Source organism: Notolepis coatsorum (genome assembly GCF_963971535.1).
Source record: "Notolepis coatsorum genome assembly, chromosome: 2".
Lineage (NCBI taxonomy): Eukaryota > Metazoa > Chordata > Actinopteri > Aulopiformes > Paralepididae > Notolepis > Notolepis coatsorum.
The window spans coordinates 152,761,177-152,784,441 of NC_140166.1; the positions used below are offsets into that span (position 1 = coordinate 152,761,177).

At 45.8% G+C, this 23,265-nt stretch overlaps 1 protein-coding gene across 1 annotated transcript in view; it reads right to left on the reverse strand.

Moving 5' to 3' along the window:
- The window catches only part of rgs8 (regulator of G protein signaling 8), a gene marked incomplete at both ends in the record, with an annotated part of 58,496 nt that overhangs the window by 19,103 nt on the left and 16,128 nt on the right, over positions 1 to 23,265 (reverse strand). The window contains one exon of the mRNA XM_084308005.1: positions 3,167 to 3,228. Within this exon, the coding sequence (XP_084164131.1) occupies positions 3,167 to 3,228 (62 nt within the window). The remainder of the gene's footprint in view (positions 1 to 3,166; positions 3,229 to 23,265) is intronic.

Consider the following 23,265-nt stretch of genomic DNA (forward strand, 5'->3'; position numbering starts at 1 on the left):
TTATACAAAATGCTTCTTACTGTTACGCTCCAGAGACTGTGCAAGACAAGATAAGTATGAAATAAAATAACATAGTATAGCATGTAAATTAGAAGTAAAAAAAAGAGGTCACAGTGTTCAGTATAGACATATGTACAATGTTCGATGCAGAATAGACGTAACTGAGTTACCATATAATATACAATACTATGCAGCAGGGTTCGAAATTAACGGGGGCTCGGGGCAAAATGCCCTTGAAAATGGACAAAATGCCCTCGAAAATCAGTTAAGGGGGGCAGAAAATGCCCCCGACAGTTTACTAATTATATATATAATTATATATATGATCTACAGTGCGAGCATTTCCCTTGTATTTGCCCCTAATAATATGTGTGTGTGCGCGACCCGGAAAAATCATTTACTCGAGACGAGTGACGATTACAAAACAGCTCCGCTGTTAATAGTCCCACATTACACAAGGCGCATAAACGTCCAATCACAGTAGCGCCCGAAAACAAAGTCACGGTACCGGCTTAGGCAAGTTATACATTCAGAATCAGACAACGCAAAAAAATCAGCCAGCCATGAAGCCCATTCATTTTTATTTTGAGCAAAAGAGAGACGAGGAGAAAGAGGAATCCGGCTGACATGGTTTTTTGAAGTGATATTCGCACGTGTTTTTGCGGGTCCAGTCCCCACGGTATGTTGACAGAATTCGCAAAACACCTTATCGACTGAAGCATAAAAGTCATTAGGATACTGCTCTGCTCTGAATTTAGGGCTTAGTGGGGAATTTCTTCCGACGTTAACGTTAACGACGCACCGAAGCAGCTAGACGCTTGGACATTTCTCCGTGTTGTGTGTAACACGCAGCGGTCCCCGCCTCCCTAGCTCCTTGCAACAAACGTTCCACCCAAAAACGGAATTTCTATTTCATAATGAATTAAATAATTGTATAAAGAATTTTCAATGTTCTGTCATCTAATAATATATTCCATTACCTTTCCTATCTGTATCAAAGTCAAAATGTTGGTATCATAACAACACTACAACATACAAAAGCAGCTTGACAACCGATATCCTTTGCGTTTGATTGATTGAAAACTTTATTAACAGATTGCAGAATGGGTACAATACAGTACAGCTCAATACACACAATTGTTAAGGGGATGCAGACCAGAGAAAGACTTTCGTCTTGTTTACATCAGGGTCCCCCATTTTCAATTCATAGTGTGCACACGCACAGTATAATATGCATGTGATAAATAGTTAATAAACTCTGTGTTACTTGAACAATTTTCACTGTGCTCCTAAATTTCTTTGTGTGCTCCTAAATCTTTATTTAGATTTTATTTATTAACATTTTATTTAGGAGCACATGTGCTCCTTGGGAAAAAGGTTAGCGTAGAGCCCTATATATGGAGACATTAACATTACATTATCAAACATAGGGACGAAGACTGTAAAAAAAAGTGTCAACAATGTTTTATAATCCTTATGTTAATTTTCATCATAAAAATTCAGTGCCCCCGAAATACAAAAGAAAATCCCCCGAAAATCAATTAAGGGGGGGCAAAAAAAGCCCTTGATTTTTAATTTTTTTTTCTAACCCTGCTATGCAGTGTACTAATATACAATACTATATAGTGCAAGGCAGAAATGGGATGAGGTTCAATTTAGGTACAATTTACAGTAGGTGTACGAGTTGTAGTGCAAATCCTTTATCAATAAATATAAAGTGTGTTTGTGTGATCTAAAGTGTGGAGAGTGGGTGCTGCAGTGTGTTGTTTGTTTAAGTGAGTGTGTGAGTGTGGGTGTGTGTGCTGTGTGCATTTGATGGTTGTTGCATAGTGTTTATTGTTCGTTTAGCAGCCTGATGGCCTGGGGATAGAAGCTTCTTCTGAGTCTTTCTGTGCTCGCCTTAAGACTCCGGTATCGCTTGCCTGACCGCAGCAGTTCAAAGAGGCAGTTGTTCGGGTGGCTCGAGTCCTTAATAATTCTCTTAGCCTTCCCCCTGCACCGCTTGTTGTAAATGTTCTGGAGGGTGGGAAGCCCCCCTCCAATTGTGCGTTCGGCTGAACGTGTCACTCTTTGTAGTCTGCTACGGTCTTGTGCAGTGCTATTCCCAAACCAGGAGGTGATGTTGCCAGTCAGGATGCTCTCTATTGTACATGAGTAGAAGTTCCTAAGGATCTTCTGACTGACTTGGAACTTCCTTAGGCGCCGAGGAAGTAGAGGCGTTGTTGTGCCTTCTTCACAACACTGTCAATGTGTGTGGTCCATGTCAAGTCCTCGGATATGTGGGCTCCGAGGTACTTGAAACTGTTCACTCTCTCAACCGGTGCCCCGTCGATGCTGAGGGGGCTGTAGTCCTTGACCCCCGACCTCCTGAAGTCCACAATCATCTCTTTTGTTTTGCCGACGTTCAGGGAGAGGCAGTTCTCCTGACATCCTAATATGTCTATATTACTATCTACTATGTACTATGCTATACTATGCTATACTACTGTATCTACTATGTGCTATGTACTATGCTACTATGTCTATATTACTATCTACTATGCTAATATGTCTATATTACTATCTACTATACTATGTACTATGCTACTATGTCTATATTACTATCTACTATGTACTATGCTACTATGTCTATATTACTATCTACTATCTACTATGCTACTATGTCTATATTTCCATGTACTATGCTACTATGTCTATACTACTATCTACTATGTGCTATGTGCTACTATGTCTATATTACTATCTACTATGCTAATATGTCTATACTACTATCTACTATGCTACTATGCCTGTATTACTACAGACTCTGCTACTATGTCTATACTACTATCTACTATGCTACTATGTCTATAATACTATCTACTATCTAGTCTACTATGTCTATATTACTACCTACTCTGCTACTATGTCTATACTACTAGCTACTATGCTACTCTGCCTATACTACTATCTACTATACTACTATGCACTCCAAGTGCAGCTGTTTGAGGAACAACACCACTTCCACAGAGGTGCACCCCTCCTGCTGACTTGTTGCAAACAATTTGTAAGTCGTGTTGCACAAAAGCGTGATGAATGAACCGGTTAATAGAGTTGCTCACTATGTGTACTGTTTTGAAAGGTCTTACTCCATGTCTCTCTCCAGAAATGAATAGTTCCCACTTACATTTGTGAGACAGAAGAAGGTCAAAGGATTCGGACCATCGGACGACTTCATCCGATGACAGTCTGGCAGGGAGAGAGAGAGACCAAATAAATATGTTTCAGTAACATATCTATCAGAGTATGTATGCCGCCATACATATTTAATTCCAGATATGTATTATTCATGTATTATTAATTGCTTGCTGAGCTCAAAGTGTTTTTTTCTTGCTGTATGCTTACATCTACATTTTCATTTAGTCATTTAGCTGACGCTTTTATCCAAAGCGACTTACATGTTCTGTACGACAAGCCATCAGGAAGGGCACAACTCTATCAGCTGAGCAACAATGTTCATCAAAGTGTTGAGTGCTACAGTGTAGGTTAGTTTATTAGGACAAGTGCATGACAGTACGGTTAGTTACAGGGGCGGAGCTAGGGGGTGGCTACCTGGGCTCAAGCCCCGGATGTATTCTGAAAAGCCCCGAATCTATTTAAAAAAAAAAAAAAACAAAAAAAAAAAATCGAACCCTAACTAACTTAGTTAGGGTTCGATTTTTTATTTATTTATTTTTTATTCAGATAATGGTTGAAAAAGTGTGTCTTTAGTCGACGGCGAAAGATTGGACGTGTTTCGGCTGTCCTAACTGGGTGGGTAGTTCATTCCACCATTGTGGGGCAAGGACTGAGAATAGGCGACTTCTCTTTGGTGACCCTCCCGGAGCTTGGATAGGAGTAGGTCTGAGGCGGCCAGAAGATGCAGAGTGTAGGGGTCTTGAGGGTGTGAAGCAGTGGAGGTTTCTCTATGACAACACGTGAAACACAAATTCACTCATAATTCATAATGATTAATAATTTACATATACCTATATATATATATAAAAAAAAAAAACTATATATATATATTTTTTTTGTTATTATTATTATTTTTATTTTTTTATTATAAATGTTTTCCTCTGTAAAAAAAATGCCAGTGAATTTTTTTTTCTTCAAAAATGGCCAAAATTGACAGCTCTGAGCAGGCCTGCACTGCAGTATTGCCTGCAGTAATTATTCGTGAAGAAAACTTCACAGGTGTGACCCATTGTTAAATAAATAATAAATAACAGCGAATCAAAATAGGCTATTAACTTCATCTAAGCACGGTCTGTGCAGTTAAACTCTTGCCATTGAATGGAGGATTGATTGATTGACAGCCCTTGACATCCAATACACGGAGGTTGAATATGATTGGCAGCCTTGCAAATCCAATCAGAGATTGCTGCATTGCAAAGTCAAAACGGGTCCAGCTGCATGTCTGGAGGATAGGTTTAGCTCGGGCCAATCTCAAGTTTCTCAAGTTTCTTTATTAGTTGTCATACAGAAGTACAGAATACTTTTATACAAAATGTAACATAAAGAAGCATTTTGTATAAAAGTATTCTGTACTTCTGTATGACAACTAATAAAGAAACTTGAGAAACTTGAGATTGGCCCGAGCTAAACCTATCCTCCGGACATTACATTTACATTTTTACATTTAGTCATTTAGCTGACGCTTTTATCCAAAGCGACTTACAAGTTCTGTGCGACAAGACAGCAAGAAGGGTATAACTCTATCAGCTGAGTAACAATGTTCATCAAAGTGTTGCGTGTTACAGTGTAGGTTAGTTTATTAGGACAAGTGCATGACATTAAGGTTAGTCGGGGTTAGATTTTTTTTTTTTATTATTTTTTTTATTTTTTTTTTTTTTATTTTTATTTTTTTTTATCATTTCAGATAATGGTTGAAGAAGTGAGTCTTTAGTCGACGGCGAAAGATTGGACGGGATTCGGCTGTCCTAACTGGGATGGGTAGTTCATTCCACCATTGTGGGGCAAGGACTGAGAATAGGCGGCTTCTCTTTGATGACCCTCCGGGAGCTTGGATAGGAGTAGATCTGAGGCGGCCAGAAGACGCAGAGCGTAGGGGTCTTGAGGGTGTGTAGTTAGAGACCATTGACCGGAGGTAGGCGGGAGCGGTTCCCTTTGCCGCACGGTATGCTAGGTCGAGGGCCTTGAAGCGGATACGTGCAGCAATGGGGAGCCAGTGCAGGTCCCTAAGAAGTGGGGTGACATGGGCTGACTTCGGTAGGTTTGAGATCAGGCGGGCCGCTGCATTTTGAATGAGTTGAAGAGGCTTGGTGGCAGTGGCCGGGAGGCCAGCTAGCAGTGCGTTGCAGTAGTCGAGGCGGGAGATGACTGTTGATTGGACGAGGAGTTGGGTGGCTTCTTTTGTCAGGAAGGGGCGTATCCTTCTGACGTTGCTCAGGAGGAATCTGCAGGTTCTGGTTGTCGCTGCGATGTGAGCAGAGAAGTTCAACTGGTCGTCGAGGACAACACCAAGGTTCTTGGCGGTCGGCGACGCGGTCACAGCTGCATTCTCGACTGTGATGGAGAGGTCGGTCAGGGGGGAGGATTTGGCCGGCAGATGGAGCAATTCTGTTTTGCTTAGGTTCAGTTTGAGGTGGTTGGTCGTCATCCAGGCGGAGATGTCGGACAGACAGGCCGAGATCCGCTCAGAGACGTGGATATCTGAGGGAGGGAAGGAGAGGAAGAGTTGAGTATCATCGGCATAACAATGATATGAGAAGCCATGAGATGTGATAATGTTACCCAGTGATTTAGTGTAGAGGGAGAAGAGAAGGGGTCCTAGGACCGAGCCCTGGGGGACACCCGTCCGGAGGGGGCGGGTGGCCGACAGAGTCCCTCTCCATGACACTTGGTAGGAGCGGTCATTGAGGTATGATGTCAGCCATGTCAGCGCAGATCCAGCCACTCCCATTCCTGCGAGGGCCGCGAGGAGGATCTGATGGTTGACTGTGTCGAAGGCTGCAGATAGATCTAGGAGAATCAGGACAGAGGAGAGGCCTTTCGCTTTTGCTAAGTGAAGTGCCTCTGTGACCGCAATGAGGGCCGTTTCTGTGGAGTGGCCAGTCCGGAAGCCAGACTGATTGGGGTCTAGGAGGTCATTCTGTAAGAGATAAGCAGACATGCAGCTGGTCCCATTTTGACTATGTGAAAGTTGAGACTATGAGAAAGTTGTTGTTTAGTAGTTAGTAAGCTGTACATCTATAACAAGTCAAGTCAGGCTAAATTAAACTTTGCGCCAACATTAGGACCGAAGTATAAACCAGCAACTGAGCAACATGAAGAAGTGAACTTATGCATCTGGATCAGAAAAAAACTTTGTGGATGAAAAAGTAAGTAGGCTACAGTGCTTGTATGCTAACAGTCGCTAGCCAGCTTAGCCTACATCACAATGAGAATCACCAAGCTAACTTACTGTACACACTGTAGGGCTGGGCAATTAATCGAAACAGAATCGCGATATCGATTTATAGACCTATGCAATCTCATTTCTAAGTTATGACTATTTTTTTTTATTAACATTTTTTTATTTTATTTTTTTTTTACTTTTTAAATTATTTTATCTGGGTTGAACATGATTTGTGGAACTCCCTCTGGTGTTGTGGTCGTGGTATTCACTGACCTTTGGGAAGTATTTCGACATGCACATGGGTATCTTAGTGGTGTAGTGTATCTTGTAGACCAGGCCCATTGCAAGTTGCTGTACTCTGTCGTCTACTCTAAGCCATCCTAGGTTGTCAAAGTGGACAGGGGTGAGGTGGGTTTTAGGAGTAAGGTCAAGCAGTAGTCTGACCAGTTTGTTTTGTGATGTTTGTAATCTTGTTTTTAGTGCCTTTGAGGTGCTTTGGTACCATGAGGTGCAAGCATAGTCGTAGTACCCTTGAATGAGTGCTCCTGTTAGAGTCTTCAAGGTATTCTTGTTTACCAGAGAGGAGATCCGGTACAGGAATCTAGTCCGTTGGTTGACTTAGTTTTATTACATTGGATCCCATTTTGTCACAGGAAAGATTTGCCTCTATAGGATGGAACCCAGGTAGGTAATTTCATCTTTCCTTTTAAGATAAGATAAGATATTCCTTTATTGATCCCCTTGGGGAAATTCAGGCATCATAGCAGCATGGGGGAAGGGGGGGGGGGGTACAGGTAGTGAAAACAACACAAGCAGTGTAAACAAATAGGTCAATATAATTTACTATCTAACTAAATGAAATATACATAATTCATTATTCACAGTATCACAGTATCCACATAAGGTGCAGTATGCATAAGGTAGTGTTATTGTCCTACTTGGGTTCCTATTAGTTCTAGGTCGATGTCTGGCAGCTGTCGCTGCCCACTGTTGTGGAGCCTGATGGCCACTGGTATGAAGGACTGTCCGAGGCGGTTAGTTGAGTGTCAGGGGGGTATGAGTCTGTGGCTTCCTTGTCACCTTCACCTAATATGTTTTGATCTGGTCAGGTGCGCTGTCACCTAAAATGTTTTGATCTGATCAGGTGCGCTGTCACCTAATATGTTTTGATCTGGTCAGGTGCGCTGTCACCTAATATGATTTCATCTGGTCAGGTGCGCTGTCACCTAATATGTTTTCATCTGGTCAGGTGCGCTGTCACCTAATATATTTTCATCTGGTCAGGTCCGCTGTCACCTAATGTTAATATGTTTTCATCTGTGTCCACTGACCACTGACACACAGTGGGGGATGTTTTAAAAATATTATTTAATATATAATATAATATAATAATTTGTGCTTCACCTAAAAATTTGGTCAGCAGCCTCCACTGGTGTGTAGTTAGAGACCATTGACCGGAGGTAGGCGGGATCGGTTCCCTTTGCCGCACGGTATGCTAGGTCGAGGGCCTTGAAGCGTATTGCTTCCCCTCCTCACTATACAGGTATTACTATCTTGGTTCTCTATACTTATAATTATACAATATGGATGGACTATTCACTGAAGACAATATCAACAACAACACTGTCAACATCAACAACAACACCACTATTCACCTTCCAGCTCTCTCTCTCTCTCTCTCTCTCTCTCTCTCTCTCTCTCTCTCTCTCTCTCTCTCTCTCTCTCTCTCTCTCTCTCTCTCTCTCTCTCTCTCTCTCTCTCTCTCTCTTCAATTCCGATAGGCTTTATTGGCATGAAATATCAACACACTTATTGCCAAAGCAAGTCCAACATACAAACAATAACATATATATTAAGCAATAAAAATACCATAATATTAGCAATAACAGTAAAAACAATCAACAGAAACATATTCAATTACAAAATAATCATTCAATTGGGTAATCATTTTACAGATGTAGCCACCCAGATACATGTATTTACAGAGCTTGTTCTCTTATTGTATGACAACAATCTATATATTTTGCAGCTAATACTGTACACTGACTTTTCTCCCCACATATATATATATATATATATATATATATATATATATATATATATATATATATATATATATATATATATATATATATATATATATATATATATATATATATATATAACAGCTATTGATGATCAGGGAGATGGATAAACTGTGGATACATTTTATTTATTTTATCAAAGAAAACTTCTCTTAGATCCTTATATTTGTCACAGTGTAGTAGGAAGTGAGATTCTGTCTCAACATCCCCCTGATGACAAAGTGAACACAGCCTGGCCTCTCTGGGCAGCCAGTTCTGCCTGTGACGGCCTGTTTCTATGGCCAGGCTATGTCCACTCAGTCTGTACCGTGTCAATGTCTTTCTTAATTTTATATCGTTCACAGTGGTCAGGTATTCTGCCACTGTGTACACTGTGTATTTGGTTGATTTGTTCCAATATTCTATATAATTTTCTTTTTGTTTTGAGATTATTTGGTTGGGCCAGATTGCTTGGTGTCTGTCCTGAAGCCCTGGGCCCTCATTCATCAACGTGTTCTACGCACAGATTTGTGCTTACCCTGTGCGTACGATCATTTCTAAGCAAAGAGTGGGATTCATCAATTTCAACTTGAACTTGACTTCGTGCTTATATTTACGCACAGCTCGGACCATGCGTACCTGGCGCCCAGTGGTAGAATATATTATTACAACAAGGAAATGAGCTTCTGTGCATAATAACACTGGATGTTCTGTATGAACCGTAATTCATTATAGTTCATTGTAAAATAGCAACAGTAGTGTAATTATGGTCAAAACCCTATAAATAGCATTTGGAATAATAGATATTTCTCTCAGAATGAATGCAGCATGGTTTATATAGCGTTATCGGAATATACGGGGTGTAGGCTACTGACTGACTGCGCTCCGCGTAGCTTGATTGATTGATTGATTGAAAAGTGTATTAACAGATTGCAGAATGGGTACAGTACAGTACAGCTCAGTACATACAATTGTTAAGGGGATGCAGACCAGAGAAAGACTTTCGTCTTGTTTACATCAGGGTCCCCCATTTTCAATTCATCATAAATCATAAAGCTCAACTCGTTATTATTTTGCGCACAGACCGCCGAAACACGTGAACGTTTTGATTATATTTAAAAGGCTTTACGTTAAACGAAACAAGTGGAATTTCGAAGCTGTAAGCAGAATACAAGTCATATGAATATAGTGTTCTTCCCCCTTTTTACTGTATAAGAAAGAATAGAAAACGCATTGCAATGACACCAGATAGTGGACAGACTATGTATATGATGGGATTCAAGTTCGCGTTTTTGTTGATCATAGGCATGCTGTCAGAGTATGATATCTTAATCAAACATTCTAGAACATTTGTCGTCACAGATCATGTCCTAATAGAACATAGGCTATGGCATGGATCGTGATATTGTGTGGACTGTTATTACTACTGTCCCGGTACCACCCATTGTGACAACAGCCTTGTGAGTCCCGCACACAAACATGATGGAATTCAAGTTCATGTATTGAAAGGCAGGCTACATCATACATGCAGTGAGATTCATTGTTCTTGTATATGCTCTCGTATTATTGTTTATATAGGCTACCCAATACTGACATCAAAATAGATTGTAGTATGCCTCTAGAAATCATATGCAGCAGGTAGAAAATTGACGGGAGATCCATCGCGATTTGGAATAAAATTGAGGAGACCTTTAATCCCTGGGTATTAATCAAACAACACGGGAAAAGGCAGTCATATTCCAGCGCGGTCTTTATTAGCCGACAACAAAATAGATGCCTCTAAAAATCATATAGCCAATCGAACACAACTAATAAAGGCATTCATATTACAGCACGGTTATAATGACACACAACCAACGCCAAACAGTGGTCAACGAACGGTCTTTATTAGTATTTTGAGCTGTCCAGGCAGAATTGCAGCAATGGTCTTAGGGAGCCGTTGATATCTGACATCACCGTTTACAAGTCCGCCTTTTATTTATCCCATAATACGCGATAGTGTCTTCTTGGTTCGACAGCAGTGAACAATCTTCGTGGAGTTTCTCAGAGTTCCGCTCGGGTCAGTCCATTATTTCACATCCCATGGGGGGTGTTTCCTCATTTTCATGACCATATATGGATAATCATGCACGAGCATTGACGGTAGAACAAAGTGGTATTCATCAACACGGAGGAGCATAGAGCCTGCGTACGCACGTGTGATGAATCCCGACTTCCCTGTGCGTACAATGGTTCTACATTCCGTGCTTACGTGTGGAAATAGAACATGTTCTACGCACACATTGATGAATGAGGGCCCTGGTGTTTGTGGGCAGAGATGCATGACTAGCTGGCAGAGGGGACTCTTATCTGGGTTCATCTCTTGGCTCTGAAGGGCTTTGTAGTGGTAGGAGTGGGGGTCACTTGATTGGAGGTGTGTATACAATTTGATGGCTCGCTTTTGAATTTTAATAATTAGAGGGTATTGGCCAAGTTCTGCCCTGCATGCATTATTGGCAGTGTGTCTGTGAACCCTAAGTAGGTTTTTGCACAATTCTGTATGCAGTACTTCTAATGGATGTTTTTCCCATTTTGGGAAGTCTTGGTTAGTTAATGAACCCCACACTTCACTGCCATATAATATTATTGGATTTATTACAGAATTTTGAATTTTGAGCCAGGTCCTAATTGGGATGTCAATTTGAATTTTCCTTTTGATGGCATAAAAAGCCCTTCTTCCCTTCTCCTTCAGTTCATTCACAGCCATGTTGAAGTTACCATTATGATTTATTTTCAATCCCAAATATGGGTAACTTTTTGTGTTTTCTAATATGTGTGTGCCTAATTTAAATGTATTATGTGAACTCTGAGACTTGTGTCTCCTTTGAAAGACCATGGCCCTCATTTATCAACGTTGCGTACGCACAGATGTGTGCGTAATCCGTGCGTACGATCGTTTCTAAGCAAAGTGTGGGACTTATTAATTTGAACGTGTGCTTGACTTTGTGCGTATATTTACGCACAGCTCCGGCCGCGCGTACCTGGCGCCCGGTGGTAGAATATGAAGACTGCAGTCTGCAACGCGGAAATAAGCTTCCGTGCATTAGTTTCAACACTGGCGTGTTCAACTTCTGTATGACCCGTAATTCATTATAGTTAATTGTAAAATAGCGACAGTAGTGTAATTATAACGTGCTCACGCGCGAACAAGAGGTTGGCCTGCTTGTTTGGCACGGGGGGGCAGACGCAGAACACCTACCTCCAAACGCGATTAAATATTGTTTCAAATAAAAAGCTAAATACTATTATTTTGTGTGTCATGTTTCCAAATAAGATTGGTCACAACGAAATGCTTTCTACTTCAATTTGTTGGTTAGAATAGATGACCTCCGTTGAAACTTCACTCCAACATTTTGGGAAATTAGCTTATTTAACATCTTCCCTGGAGTTAGACAAGAAGATACATACCTTTTTCGTCTCTCTGCATGCATTGGGCTTAGGGAACGCCTGGACCGTTAGCCTAGCTTAGCTTCATCACTGGAAGTGGGGCAGACATCTAGCCTAGTTCACTACAGTCAGGAAATATACCATCCAAATACAATCAAAATACAACTCCCAAACGTTCCTTTAAACATGTTGTAACCTGTGTATTTACCACGTCTCCCAGTCACACGAGTCTCCCAGTCACACAAGTCTCCCAGTCACACAAGTCTCCCAGACACACAAGTCTCCCAGTCACACAAGTCTCCCAGTCACACAAGTCTCCAAGTCACATGAGTCTCCCAGTCACACAAGTCTCCCAGACACACACGTCTCCCAGTCACACGAGCCTCCCAGTCACACAAGTCTCCCAGTCACACAAATCTCCCAGTCACACAAGTCTCCAAGTCACGTGTGTAACTGGGAGACTTGTGTGACTTGTGTGACTGGGAGACTCATGTGACTTGGAGACTTGTGTGACTGGGAGACTTGTGTGACTTGGAGACTTGTGTGACTGGGAGACTTGTGTGACTTGTGTGACTGGGAGACTTGCGTGACTGGGAGACTTGTGTGACTTGGCGACTTGTGTGACTTGGAGACTTGTGTGACTGGGAGACTTGTGTGACTGGGAGACTTGTGACTTGTGTGACTTGGAGACTTGTGTGACTGGGAGACTTGTGTGACAGGGATACTTGTGTGACTTGGAGACTTGTGTGACTGGGAGACGCGTGTGACTGGGAGACTTGTGTGACTGGGATACTTGTGTGACTGGGAGACTCGTGTGACTTGGAGACTTGTGTAACTGGGAGACTTGTGTGACTGGGAGACTCATGTGACTTGTGTGACTTGGAGCCTTGTGTGACTGGGAGACTTGTGTGACTGGGAGACTTGTGTGACTTGTGTGACTGGGAGACTCGTGTGTCTTGTGTGACTGGGAGATGTGGTAAATACACAAGTCACAACATGTTTACAGGAACGTTTGGGAGTTGTATTTTGATTGTATTTGGAGTATATTTCCTGACTGTAGTGAACTAGGCTAGATGTCTGCCCCACTTCCAGTGATGAAGTTATGCTAGGCTAACCGTCCCGGTGTTCCCTAAGCCCAATGCATGCAGAGAGATGAAAAATGTAGCTTAGCTTCATCACTGGAAGTGGGGCAGACATCTAGCCTAGTTCACTACAGTCAGGAAATATACCATCCAAATACAATCAAAATACAACTCCCAAACGTTCCTTTAAACATGTTGTAACCTGTGTATTTACCACGTCTCCCAGTCACACGAGTCTCCCAGTCACACAAGTCTCCCAGTCACACAAGTCTCCCAGACACACAAGTCTCCCAGTCACACAAGTCTCCCAGTCACACAAGTCTCCAAGTCACATGAGTCTCCCAGTCACACAAGTCTCCCAGACACACACGTCTCCCAGTCACACGAGCCTCCCAGTCACACAAGTCTCCCAGTCACACAAATCTCCCAGTCACACAAGTCTCCAAGTCACGTGTGTAACTGGGAGACTTGTGTGACTTGTGTGACTGGGAGACTCATGTGACTTGGAGACTTGTGTGACTGGGAGACTTGTGTGACTTGGAGACTTGTGTGACTGGGAGACTTGTGTGACTTGTGTGACTGGGAGACTTGCGTGACTGGGAGACTTGTGTGACTTGGCGACTTGTGTGACTTGGAGACTTGTGTGACTGGGAGACTTGTGTGACTGGGAGACTTGTGACTTGTGTGACTTGGAGACTTGTGTGACTGGGAGACTTGTGTGACAGGGATACTTGTGTGACTTGGAGACTTGTGTGACTGGGAGACGCGTGTGACTGGGAGACTTGTGTGACTGGGATACTTGTGTGATTGGGAGACTCGTGTGACTTGGAGACTTGTGTAACTGGGAGACTTGTGTGACTGGGAGACTCATGTGACTTGTGTGACTTGGAGCCTTGTGTGACTGGGAGACTTGTGTGACTGGGAGACTTGTGTGACTTGTGTGACTGGGAGACTCGTGTGTCTTGTGTGACTGGGAGATGTGGTAAATACACAAGTCACAACATGTTTACAGGAACGTTTGGGAGTTGTATTTTGATTGTATTTGGAGTATATTTCCTGACTGTAGTGAACTAGGCTAGATGTCTGCCCCACTTCCAGTGATGAAGTTATGCTAGGCTAACCGTCCCGGTGTTCCCTAAGCCCAATGCATGCAGAGAGATGAAAAATGTATCTATCTTCTTGTCTAACTCCAGGGAAGATTAAATAAGCAAATTTCCCAAAATGTTGGAGTTTTCCTTTAAGAACGGAAATAGAACACTTTCTAAGAATTGTTGATAAATGAGGGCCCATGACTTTAGTCTGGTGGAGGATGTCTAGGTTCTGTTGTAGACCCTCTTTAGTGGCTGACAGCAGAACTAGATCAAGTTTCTTTCAAGTTTCTTTAATAGTTGTCATACAGAAGTACAGAATACTTCTTTCTGTTACGCTCCAGAGACTGTGCTAGACAAAAGATAAGTATGAAATAAAATAAAATAGTATAGCATGTAAAAATAGAAGTAAAAGTAGAAGTCACGTACAATGTTCGATGCAGAATAGAAGTAACTGAGTTACCATACAATATACAATATACTATGTGTTCTGAAGGATCAGATTAAACCGAATATATATATTTATTTATATATATATATTTAATTGTATTTGTATATCCCCTGATATCCCCTGATATTCCTTGTATATTCCTTGTACAATATGCATTGAATATCCCTTCTAGTCTACTGAACATCCCATAATAGTCTCCATTCTACCATTGGACGAGACCTTGGTGCCAGGTCGCCATACCCCTCAGACCAGGTTCAATCGTACCACTCAACATGTATGGACAAGTCCTAGTTCCGCGTAGGAATATGTCTACCGCACCACTAATGGTACTATTTGTTCATAGTGCGTATATATACTGCGCTATTAAAGTAGAGCTTTCTTTTAGTCCAGTTCCTTACCCTCCAACAGAGTGACAGACGCAAAAGCCTCCCCGCGAACCACGTGTGGGCAGTAAGTCCAATTCGGCCCAGTATCGGCATTGAGACATCATGTATATTAATATTTGAATAGTCATATTTGGCACTATATCGTCGAGTTGGACGTATTCTATTAAGCTAATAATAGTCTATTCATATGTAGTGCCTCGTGCGGTAAGAGTTCTATAGTAATCAGCACCCCCATCGTTTCGGGCATCAGCTGGACGCTTATCCAGGGTGGTTGACCCCACGTGAAGCTGCACCCGAGGAGCTCCAGGCCAAAGAGCGAGTGGACCTGTATATTGGATTATTCTACCGACGACGGCTAGCCTTCCCCGGCTTGGATTATGCTTTGAGTACTTTGATTATTCTATGGATAAAGGCCAACACTGCGGTGTGTTGGAAATACCCCCCCCCGGAGAGGACGACAGGTGAGAAGACGCTCTACACGACGAGGTCGCCTCACGTCTCTCCATCGTGGACCGGAGGACGCCGGCCACAGAGAGTCCAACTGCTTTCATCTGTGGATCGAGGATCGCTGGGCACCGGGTCGCACGACTGTGGGCTCTCCCAGGATACCCTCGGCCAGACGGGATACAGCCAGACTCTACCCCCCCCCCTCCAGCTGTCCTACAAGCAGTCGGAACCTCCCCCTAGTGTATCCAGCTATATAATCATTCAAGTATCATTGCTATTGTTCCCTAAATATTCCAGGTTGTATATTTGCTTCCTGCGCAATCAGAGATTGGACATTCGATATTGATCTACCTACGAATACTCATTTGCCATAAAAGTGCATACTATTTCAAATCATAAAAGTAATTAAGTGATCGTTGTACATACCCTTTGCTATGTATTATTATTAAACGCAGACTTTCGACTTGGTACATTTGTGTTGGATCCGTTTCATCAGGTGGGAGTGTTTATCATAATTATTTATACCTAGTACTGGGTGGCCAGAGTCTAAAGTACAAGAGGTAGTGGTAGTAAGTATCATATCTAACAATACAGTCAGGGAATTGTACCCCTCAGTTACAATTGGTCCTTCGAGCCGGAGGGTAATCAGTGTAATATTAATATAGTGTTATTAATATTAAAATGGCCTATGATGAACACTCCACGAAACGATCCTCCTAACCAACAACGCCCGCGGCGCAAACGACAGCTCCCTCAGTACCTAGAGGCTTACGCTGTCAGTCAACAACCTAGTCTTCTACCAACAGTAAACGCGGTAAAACTAGAAAGTAAAATTATGTCTAACCCTAACGACCAGGCTACCCCGACCATAGAGGCCCCTATGGGTTCTAACGTAACTGACCCAGCTCACGGTGGGGACCAGGGGGAACCAGACATGACTTTACACCCCGCCAATACCGAAGAAGTAGTCCCCGACGAGTCCCGGGAGGAAGACAACACTACCGAGAGAGAACTCGGCACGGAAGAAGATGAGGAGAGCACCGTGGAGATAGAGCTCCAAGACTCCGCACGGAGTACCCCAAGGGACGGCTCCCCTATACAACCGTCTTCTCCCAGCGAGGCAGAGAGGACACTACAGCAGGCATTCCTCGTCAGCCTGAAAGCCTCTACTGAACGCGATAGACTCCAGGGTGAACGCGATCGATTGCAGATACAGCAACGGAGCGAAGAAGAGCACATACGCCTGGAAATAAGACGCATTCAGATGGAAGAGAATATGGCAAGAGACCGGGCCGACGCCCAGCGCGCCGCCACCGGTGCCCAGAGAGAATCGGATCTCACCAAGCGCGAAGCCGAGCGCGACAGAGCACAAGCGCAACTAATAGAACAGCTGATCAGAAGGACAACACCCCCTCCCTCCACCAGAGGCTCCAGGAACTCGTCTAGACATCACTCCAGGGCGGCATCCCCTAGCCGAGTAAGCGACCCTGAACTTGACCAACAGACGAGGTTTATACCCCCCGCAGACCCCCTTCCCCAACCGGTCCAAGCGAGACCCAGCCACCGGGAAGGAGCAGCATACACTGCGGAGAGGCTAAATCAGAGACTACAAGCCCTGGATGACCTAACGGAAGACGAAGAGGAAGAGGAGGAGAACCACGCCCGACGACAGCACAGTACTCTACCGGACCAGGAGGTCCAGTACAGCCCAGGCTATACCCCCGCGGAGCTGCGCTACAGACCCCCGACGCTATTCACGGGTGAGCACGACGCACGACCCGCACCGAGGAACAGCACCTGGACCAGCGGGCCATGGTACATAGCCGGTACCAGCCCACGCCAAGGAGCAGGAGGAGACTCGCCTAGGAGGCCTCTCCCCCAACGCTCGCCGATGTATCAACAATCCGCGTCATACATTGGCACACCTATGGTACCAGACTTCACCCAGGAGAACCGGGCCCAGTATACGGAGCTCCGCATGTGTCTGGAGACAATGTTGGTGGATGTCATTGATGAACGCCATAAATACGCGATACTACTGAAGCATTTAAAGGTACCCCGCACGCACAACATAGCGCTCGCCTACGCCACTTCCACGACCCCATACACCGCAGCGCTGGTAGCGTTGGACCAGAGATATGGACGTATATGGGATTACGTGATCCAGGAGATCAGGCACATCGACCGCCTACCCCCAGCAATAGACAATCGAGCACTGGACGACCTGTCCATCAGAGTGCAGTCCCTGGTAGGGATGCTGGGAGCGCAGAGGGAAAAGGGTAGGCATGAACTATACGCCAACTCAAATGTAGAGAGGATCTTGGAGAAGCTACCGCCCGCCCGACAGGAGCGCTTTAGGCGGCAGAGAGACCACCGAGACCCTAATGGCCCCGAACCGAACCTCCTCGATCTAGCCGACTTCCTGGCGAGAGAAGTCAGCAGCTTACGGCTAGATACATTCGGACGGAGCACCCCTGGCTCCAGAGAAGGAACCAGGAGACTAAATGATGGAAGAAGATCGGTGACTGTCATGCACCAATCGGAGTCAGTGCCAAGCAGTAGGAGCCACAGTACCCCCTCAAGAAAGGAGAAATGGAAGATAGTGTGCCCCTACTGTGAGAAAGAACACTGGCTGTCACAATGTGACTCATTCCCCAAGATGAATGCGGAGGAAGCGAGACAATGGATAAAGTCCAACAGACGCTGTTTTCGCTGTGCGCGATCACACATGGCAGCCGAATGCCGCTTAAAGAAAAAGTGCAGTCGGTGCGATGGAGCCCATCTGGACATACTCCACGACAGTAACAGACGGCGGCCTCCACCCGCACCATCAAGCAGCAAAGCAAGCGTCATGTACATCGACCCCGCCAGCAGCAGCGGAGCCAGAGTGCTCTTAAAGGTAGTCCGTGTGACATTGAGCTACCAGAATAAAGTCATGGACACTTACGCCGTCCTCGATGACGGGTCAGAGAAGACCCTTCTGCTCGCGTCCGCTGCGGCCCAGCTAGGGCTGCGGGGGAGCGAAAACCAAATGACAATTCGGACAATAAGAAGAGATTTGAAAACGATAAAGGGCGAGAATGTCTCATTCTCTATCGCAGCAATCGGCCAGCCCGAGCGACGGTACAGGATTACAGACGCTTTCACCAGCCAAGAAATAGGACTCTCGCGGTACACATACCCCGTAGCCAAGCTGATGGAGAGATATGTACATCTGCGCAAGCTACCGATCCCACTCATAGACGGTGCTACCCCGACACTGTTGATAGGCTCCGACCATGCAGACCTCGTTGTCCCGATAGACCGGGTTCATACCGGACCCAGAGGTTGTCCTGCAGCAGTCGAGACCCGCCTAGGATGGATTCTCCAAGGCCCACTCGCCAAATCTCTCAACCGAACCACAGCCACTAGCTGTCTCCACTCCCGAGTCACAGAGGGAGACACCGCACTCCTGCAGCATGTAGAGAGGCTATGGACCTTAGAACAAATGCCCTTTAAGAACGAAAAGAAAGACATTCGCTCTAAAGACGACATCTACGCCATTAACCTCCTCGAGACGGGAACAAAGAGAGTCCCAGTCAGCGGCGTGTTGAGATACGCCACGCCACTCCTGCGGCGGGAAGGGATGCCTACCTTTCACGCAAAGAAAGATGCCACAGAGCGGTACCTACTAAACACAGAGCGGCGCTTAGCCAAGGACCCCGCCCAAGAAAGTGTATACCGCGCTGAGATTGAGAAGCTCATCACAGCGGGACACGTCACAAAGATTGACATTAAAGAGGCCGACCAGACGACTGAATCGTGGTACGTGCCCCACCACAAGGTTCATCACAACGGCAAAGACCGCATCGTGTTTAACTGCAGCTACCAGATCGGATCCCAAAATCTGAATAAAGAGCTATTGCCCGGTCCTACACTCGGCCCCTCCCTACTAGGCGTACTACTCCGCTTCCGCCAGGACAAGGTGGCTATCAGCGGGGATATCAAAGGGATGTTCCTGCAGGTGAGATTAGTAGAGGAGGACAAGCCCCTGTTGCGGTTCCTATGGAGAGAGAGGCCAGGAGATGAGCACCCAGCCATCTACCAATGGGAAGTCCTCCCTTTCGGAACTACATGCAGCCCATGCTGTGCTACATTTGCACTACAGAGACATGTCGCAGAGGACCCAGCAGCGGACGAAGAGGTCCGACACAGGGTGAAGAACAGCTTCTACGTAGATAACTGTCTACAAAGCGTTTCGACCCAGGAAGAAGCCGAGGCTCTCCTACTTAAACTCCGCGCCTCTCTGATCAAAGGCGGCTTTGATCTCAGGCAGTGGGCCAGCAGCGATCCGCACGTACTGCGCAGCCTCTCCTCCGAGGACAAGGCAGCGAGCAGCGAGACCTGGATGGCCACAATCCCAGGAGAAGCCCAAGAGATGACACTAGGATTAGTGTGGCGCTTCAAAACAGATTCGCTCCACTATAGACACAAACCCCTGACCACGGAGCAGGGAAGGTCGACGGCAATACCGACCACCAGACGGAGTGTGTACAGAACACTCGCCCGACAATATGACCCGTTAGGATGTATACTACCGTACACCACCAGGGCAAAGATGATTGTACGAGCATTGTGGGACAAGGACCAGGGCTGGGACGACCCCATTCCCGCACACCTTGCATCCACCTGGAGAGAGTGGGAGATGGAACTCCACTCACTCCCAGGCGTTAATATACGCCGAAGCTAATTCCCACCCACGGTGAGGCCAGAGACATGTAAAATGGATCTACACGTCTTCAGTGACGCCTCCGAGGTCGCCTACGGATCAGTAGCCTACTTGCGGGCCCAAGAAGAGGGGGGAGAGATCTACACAGCATTCATCCTCGCCCGCTCGAGAATAGCCCCACGCAAGCAACAGTCTATCCCACGTCTAGAGCTCTGCGCAGCCCTCGCAGGAGCGCATCTAGCCACGCTCATCCAACGTGAGCTCACCATTCCGGTGCATAGAACAATCCTGTGGTCAGATTCCACGACAGTACTCGCCTGGATCAAATCGGATTCATGCAAATACAAAGTCTTCGTGGGAGTCAGAGTCACTGAGATTCAAGAGTTAACCGGAGAGTTAACCGGAGAAGCAAACTGGCGCTATGTTGATACAAAACACAACCCAGCTGACGTCATCACCCGGGGAATGTCCCTAGATGACTTAACCCGTCATAACATCTACAGTGACGGACCAGCATTCCTCAAGCTCCCGGAAGGAGATTGGCCCACGCCCACCCCGAGGGAAGCAAGTGACGAGGAGGCTGAGAATAAGAAACCCATGTTCTGTGGATTGAGCACTGTTGTCTCCGCAGACCCCAACATAGACGATTGCATTACCATAGAGAGTGCGCAGCAACGGACATTCCTGCGGCACCACCCAGAGATTAAGTCCCCCGCTGATATGTCAGCAGCTGACTACGAGGAAGCAGAACTGCTTCTACTGCAACGAGCCCAGAGAGACTCGTTCCCCGATGAACTAGACTGTCTACAGGGAGGAAAGCCCGTCCCATCAGACAGCAGATTGATTCATCTGGCCCCCGAGAGTGACACACATACCCTCATCAGAGTGGGTGGTCGCCTGCGGAGAGCCCCCAATTTACCGGATGACATTAAGTACCCGATCGTATTGAACAGCCGACACAAGGTCACAGAGCTGATTATAAAGAAATACGACGAGGATGTACACCACGCAGGAGCAGAGAGAGTCTTCGCGGAAATCAGACGTCGTTACTGGATACTTCAAGGAAGAGAGGCGGTGCGACGCTTCCAGCGAACCTGTCTAGACTGCCGAAAGTGGCGCGCGCAGCCCAGCATACCACGGATGGCTGACCTACCTCCATGTCGCCTCCGACTCGGCGACAAGCCATTCCACTCAACAGGCATGGACTGTTTTGGCCCGCTGCACATAAAGAAAGGAAGAGGCACCGAGAAGCGGTGGGGTATTGTATTCAAATGCATGACCACCAGAGCGATACATATCGAGCTCCTTCCGACCATGAGCACAGACTCATTTCTTATGGCCTTCCGAAGATTCACATCACGGAAAGGAAAACCGTCTACATTATTGTCCGATCACGGGACAAACTTCAAAGGCGGAGAAAGAGAGCTGAGGGAGAGCTTCCAAGCTATGGGCCCAGAACTTAAGACCCACCTCGCTCCAGCCCAGATTGACTTCCAATTCAACCCCCCAAACGCACCCCACTTCGGTGGAACTTGGGAACGAGAAGTACGTTCTATAAAGTCAGCCCTGTACGCAGTACTTGGGGCCCAGACTGTGGCGGAAGAAGTCCTAATGACAGTCCTCACGGAGATTGAGGGAGTATTGAACTCAAAGCCCCTCGGTTACGTCTCCAGTGATGTAGCAGATGTCGACCCAGTCACCCCCAACACCCTCCTGATGGGGCGGCTAGATCCCGCGTTACCCCAGACAATGTACCGGCCTGAAGAAGCGAACGGCCGACGAATGTGGAGGTACAGCCAAGTATTAGCCGACAAGTTTTGGAGCAGTTTCCTACTGCACTATCTACCGTCTCTACAGACCCGCCAGAAGTGGGTAAAAGAGAGAGACAATTTGACGGAAGGAACAGTCGTCATGATTATTGACCAGTCACTACCCAGAGCTATGTGGCCGGCTGGCCGCGTAAGCAAAGTGATCACCGGTGCCGATGGCAAGGTCCGAGCAGCTGAAGTACTCGTCCAGGGGCGCATTTACACCCGTCCTGTGGCGAGGCTCATAGAACTGCCCCGACTCCCAGACACAATCGATGATGACCATGACCCTATGACTTTGTGAGTTGACTGACCCTTACAGCGAACCCTTGAGTGGTAGACAGTGCGGTTAATCTGTCTCTGCTTAGCTAATTGGGTTGGGACCAATTAGGGGGCGGCTGTTCTGAAGGATCAGATTAAACCGAATATATATATTTATTTATATATATATATTTAATTGTATTTGTATATCCCCTGATATCCCCTGATATTCCTTGTATATTCCTTGTACAATATGCATTGAATATCCCTTCTAGTCTACTGAACATCCCATAATAGTCTCCATTCTACCATTGGACGAGACCTTGGTGCCAGGTCGCCATACCCCTCAGACCAGGTTCAATCGTACCGCTCAACATGTATGGACAAGTCCTAGTTCCGCGTAGGAATATGTCTACCGCACCACTAATGGTACTATTTGTTCATAGTGCGTATATATACTGCGCTATTAAAGTAGAGCTTTCTTTTAGTCCAGTTCCTTACCCTCCAACAGAGTGACAGATGCAAAAGCCTCCCCGCGAACCACGTGTGGGCAGTAAGGCCAATTCGGCCCAGTATCGGCATTGAGACATCATGTATATTAATATTTGAATAGTCATATTTGGCACTATATCGTCGAGTTGGACGTATTCTATTAAGCTAATAATAGTCTATTCATATGTAGTGCCTCGTGCGGTAAGAGTTCTATAGTAATCAGCACCCCCATCGTTTCGGGCATCAGCTGGACGCTTATCCAGGGTGGTTGACCCCACGTGAAGCTGCACCCGAGGAGCTCCAGGCCAAAGAGCGAGTGGACCTGTATATTGGATTATTCTACCGACGACGGCTAGCCTTCCCCGGCTTGGATTATGCTTTGAGTACTTTGATTATTCTATGGATAAAGGCCAACACTGCGGTGTGTTGGAAATACCCCCCCCGGAGAGGACGACAGGTGAGAAGACGCTCTACACGACGAGGTCGCCTCACGTCTCTCCATCGTGGACCGGAGGACGCCGGCCACAGAGAGTCCAACTGCTTTCATCTGTGGATCGAGGATCGCTGGGCACCGGGTCGCACGACTGTGGGCTCTCCCAGGATACCCTCGGCCAGACGGGATACAGCCAGACTCTACCCCCCCCCCCTCCAGCTGTCCTACAAGCAGTCGGAAC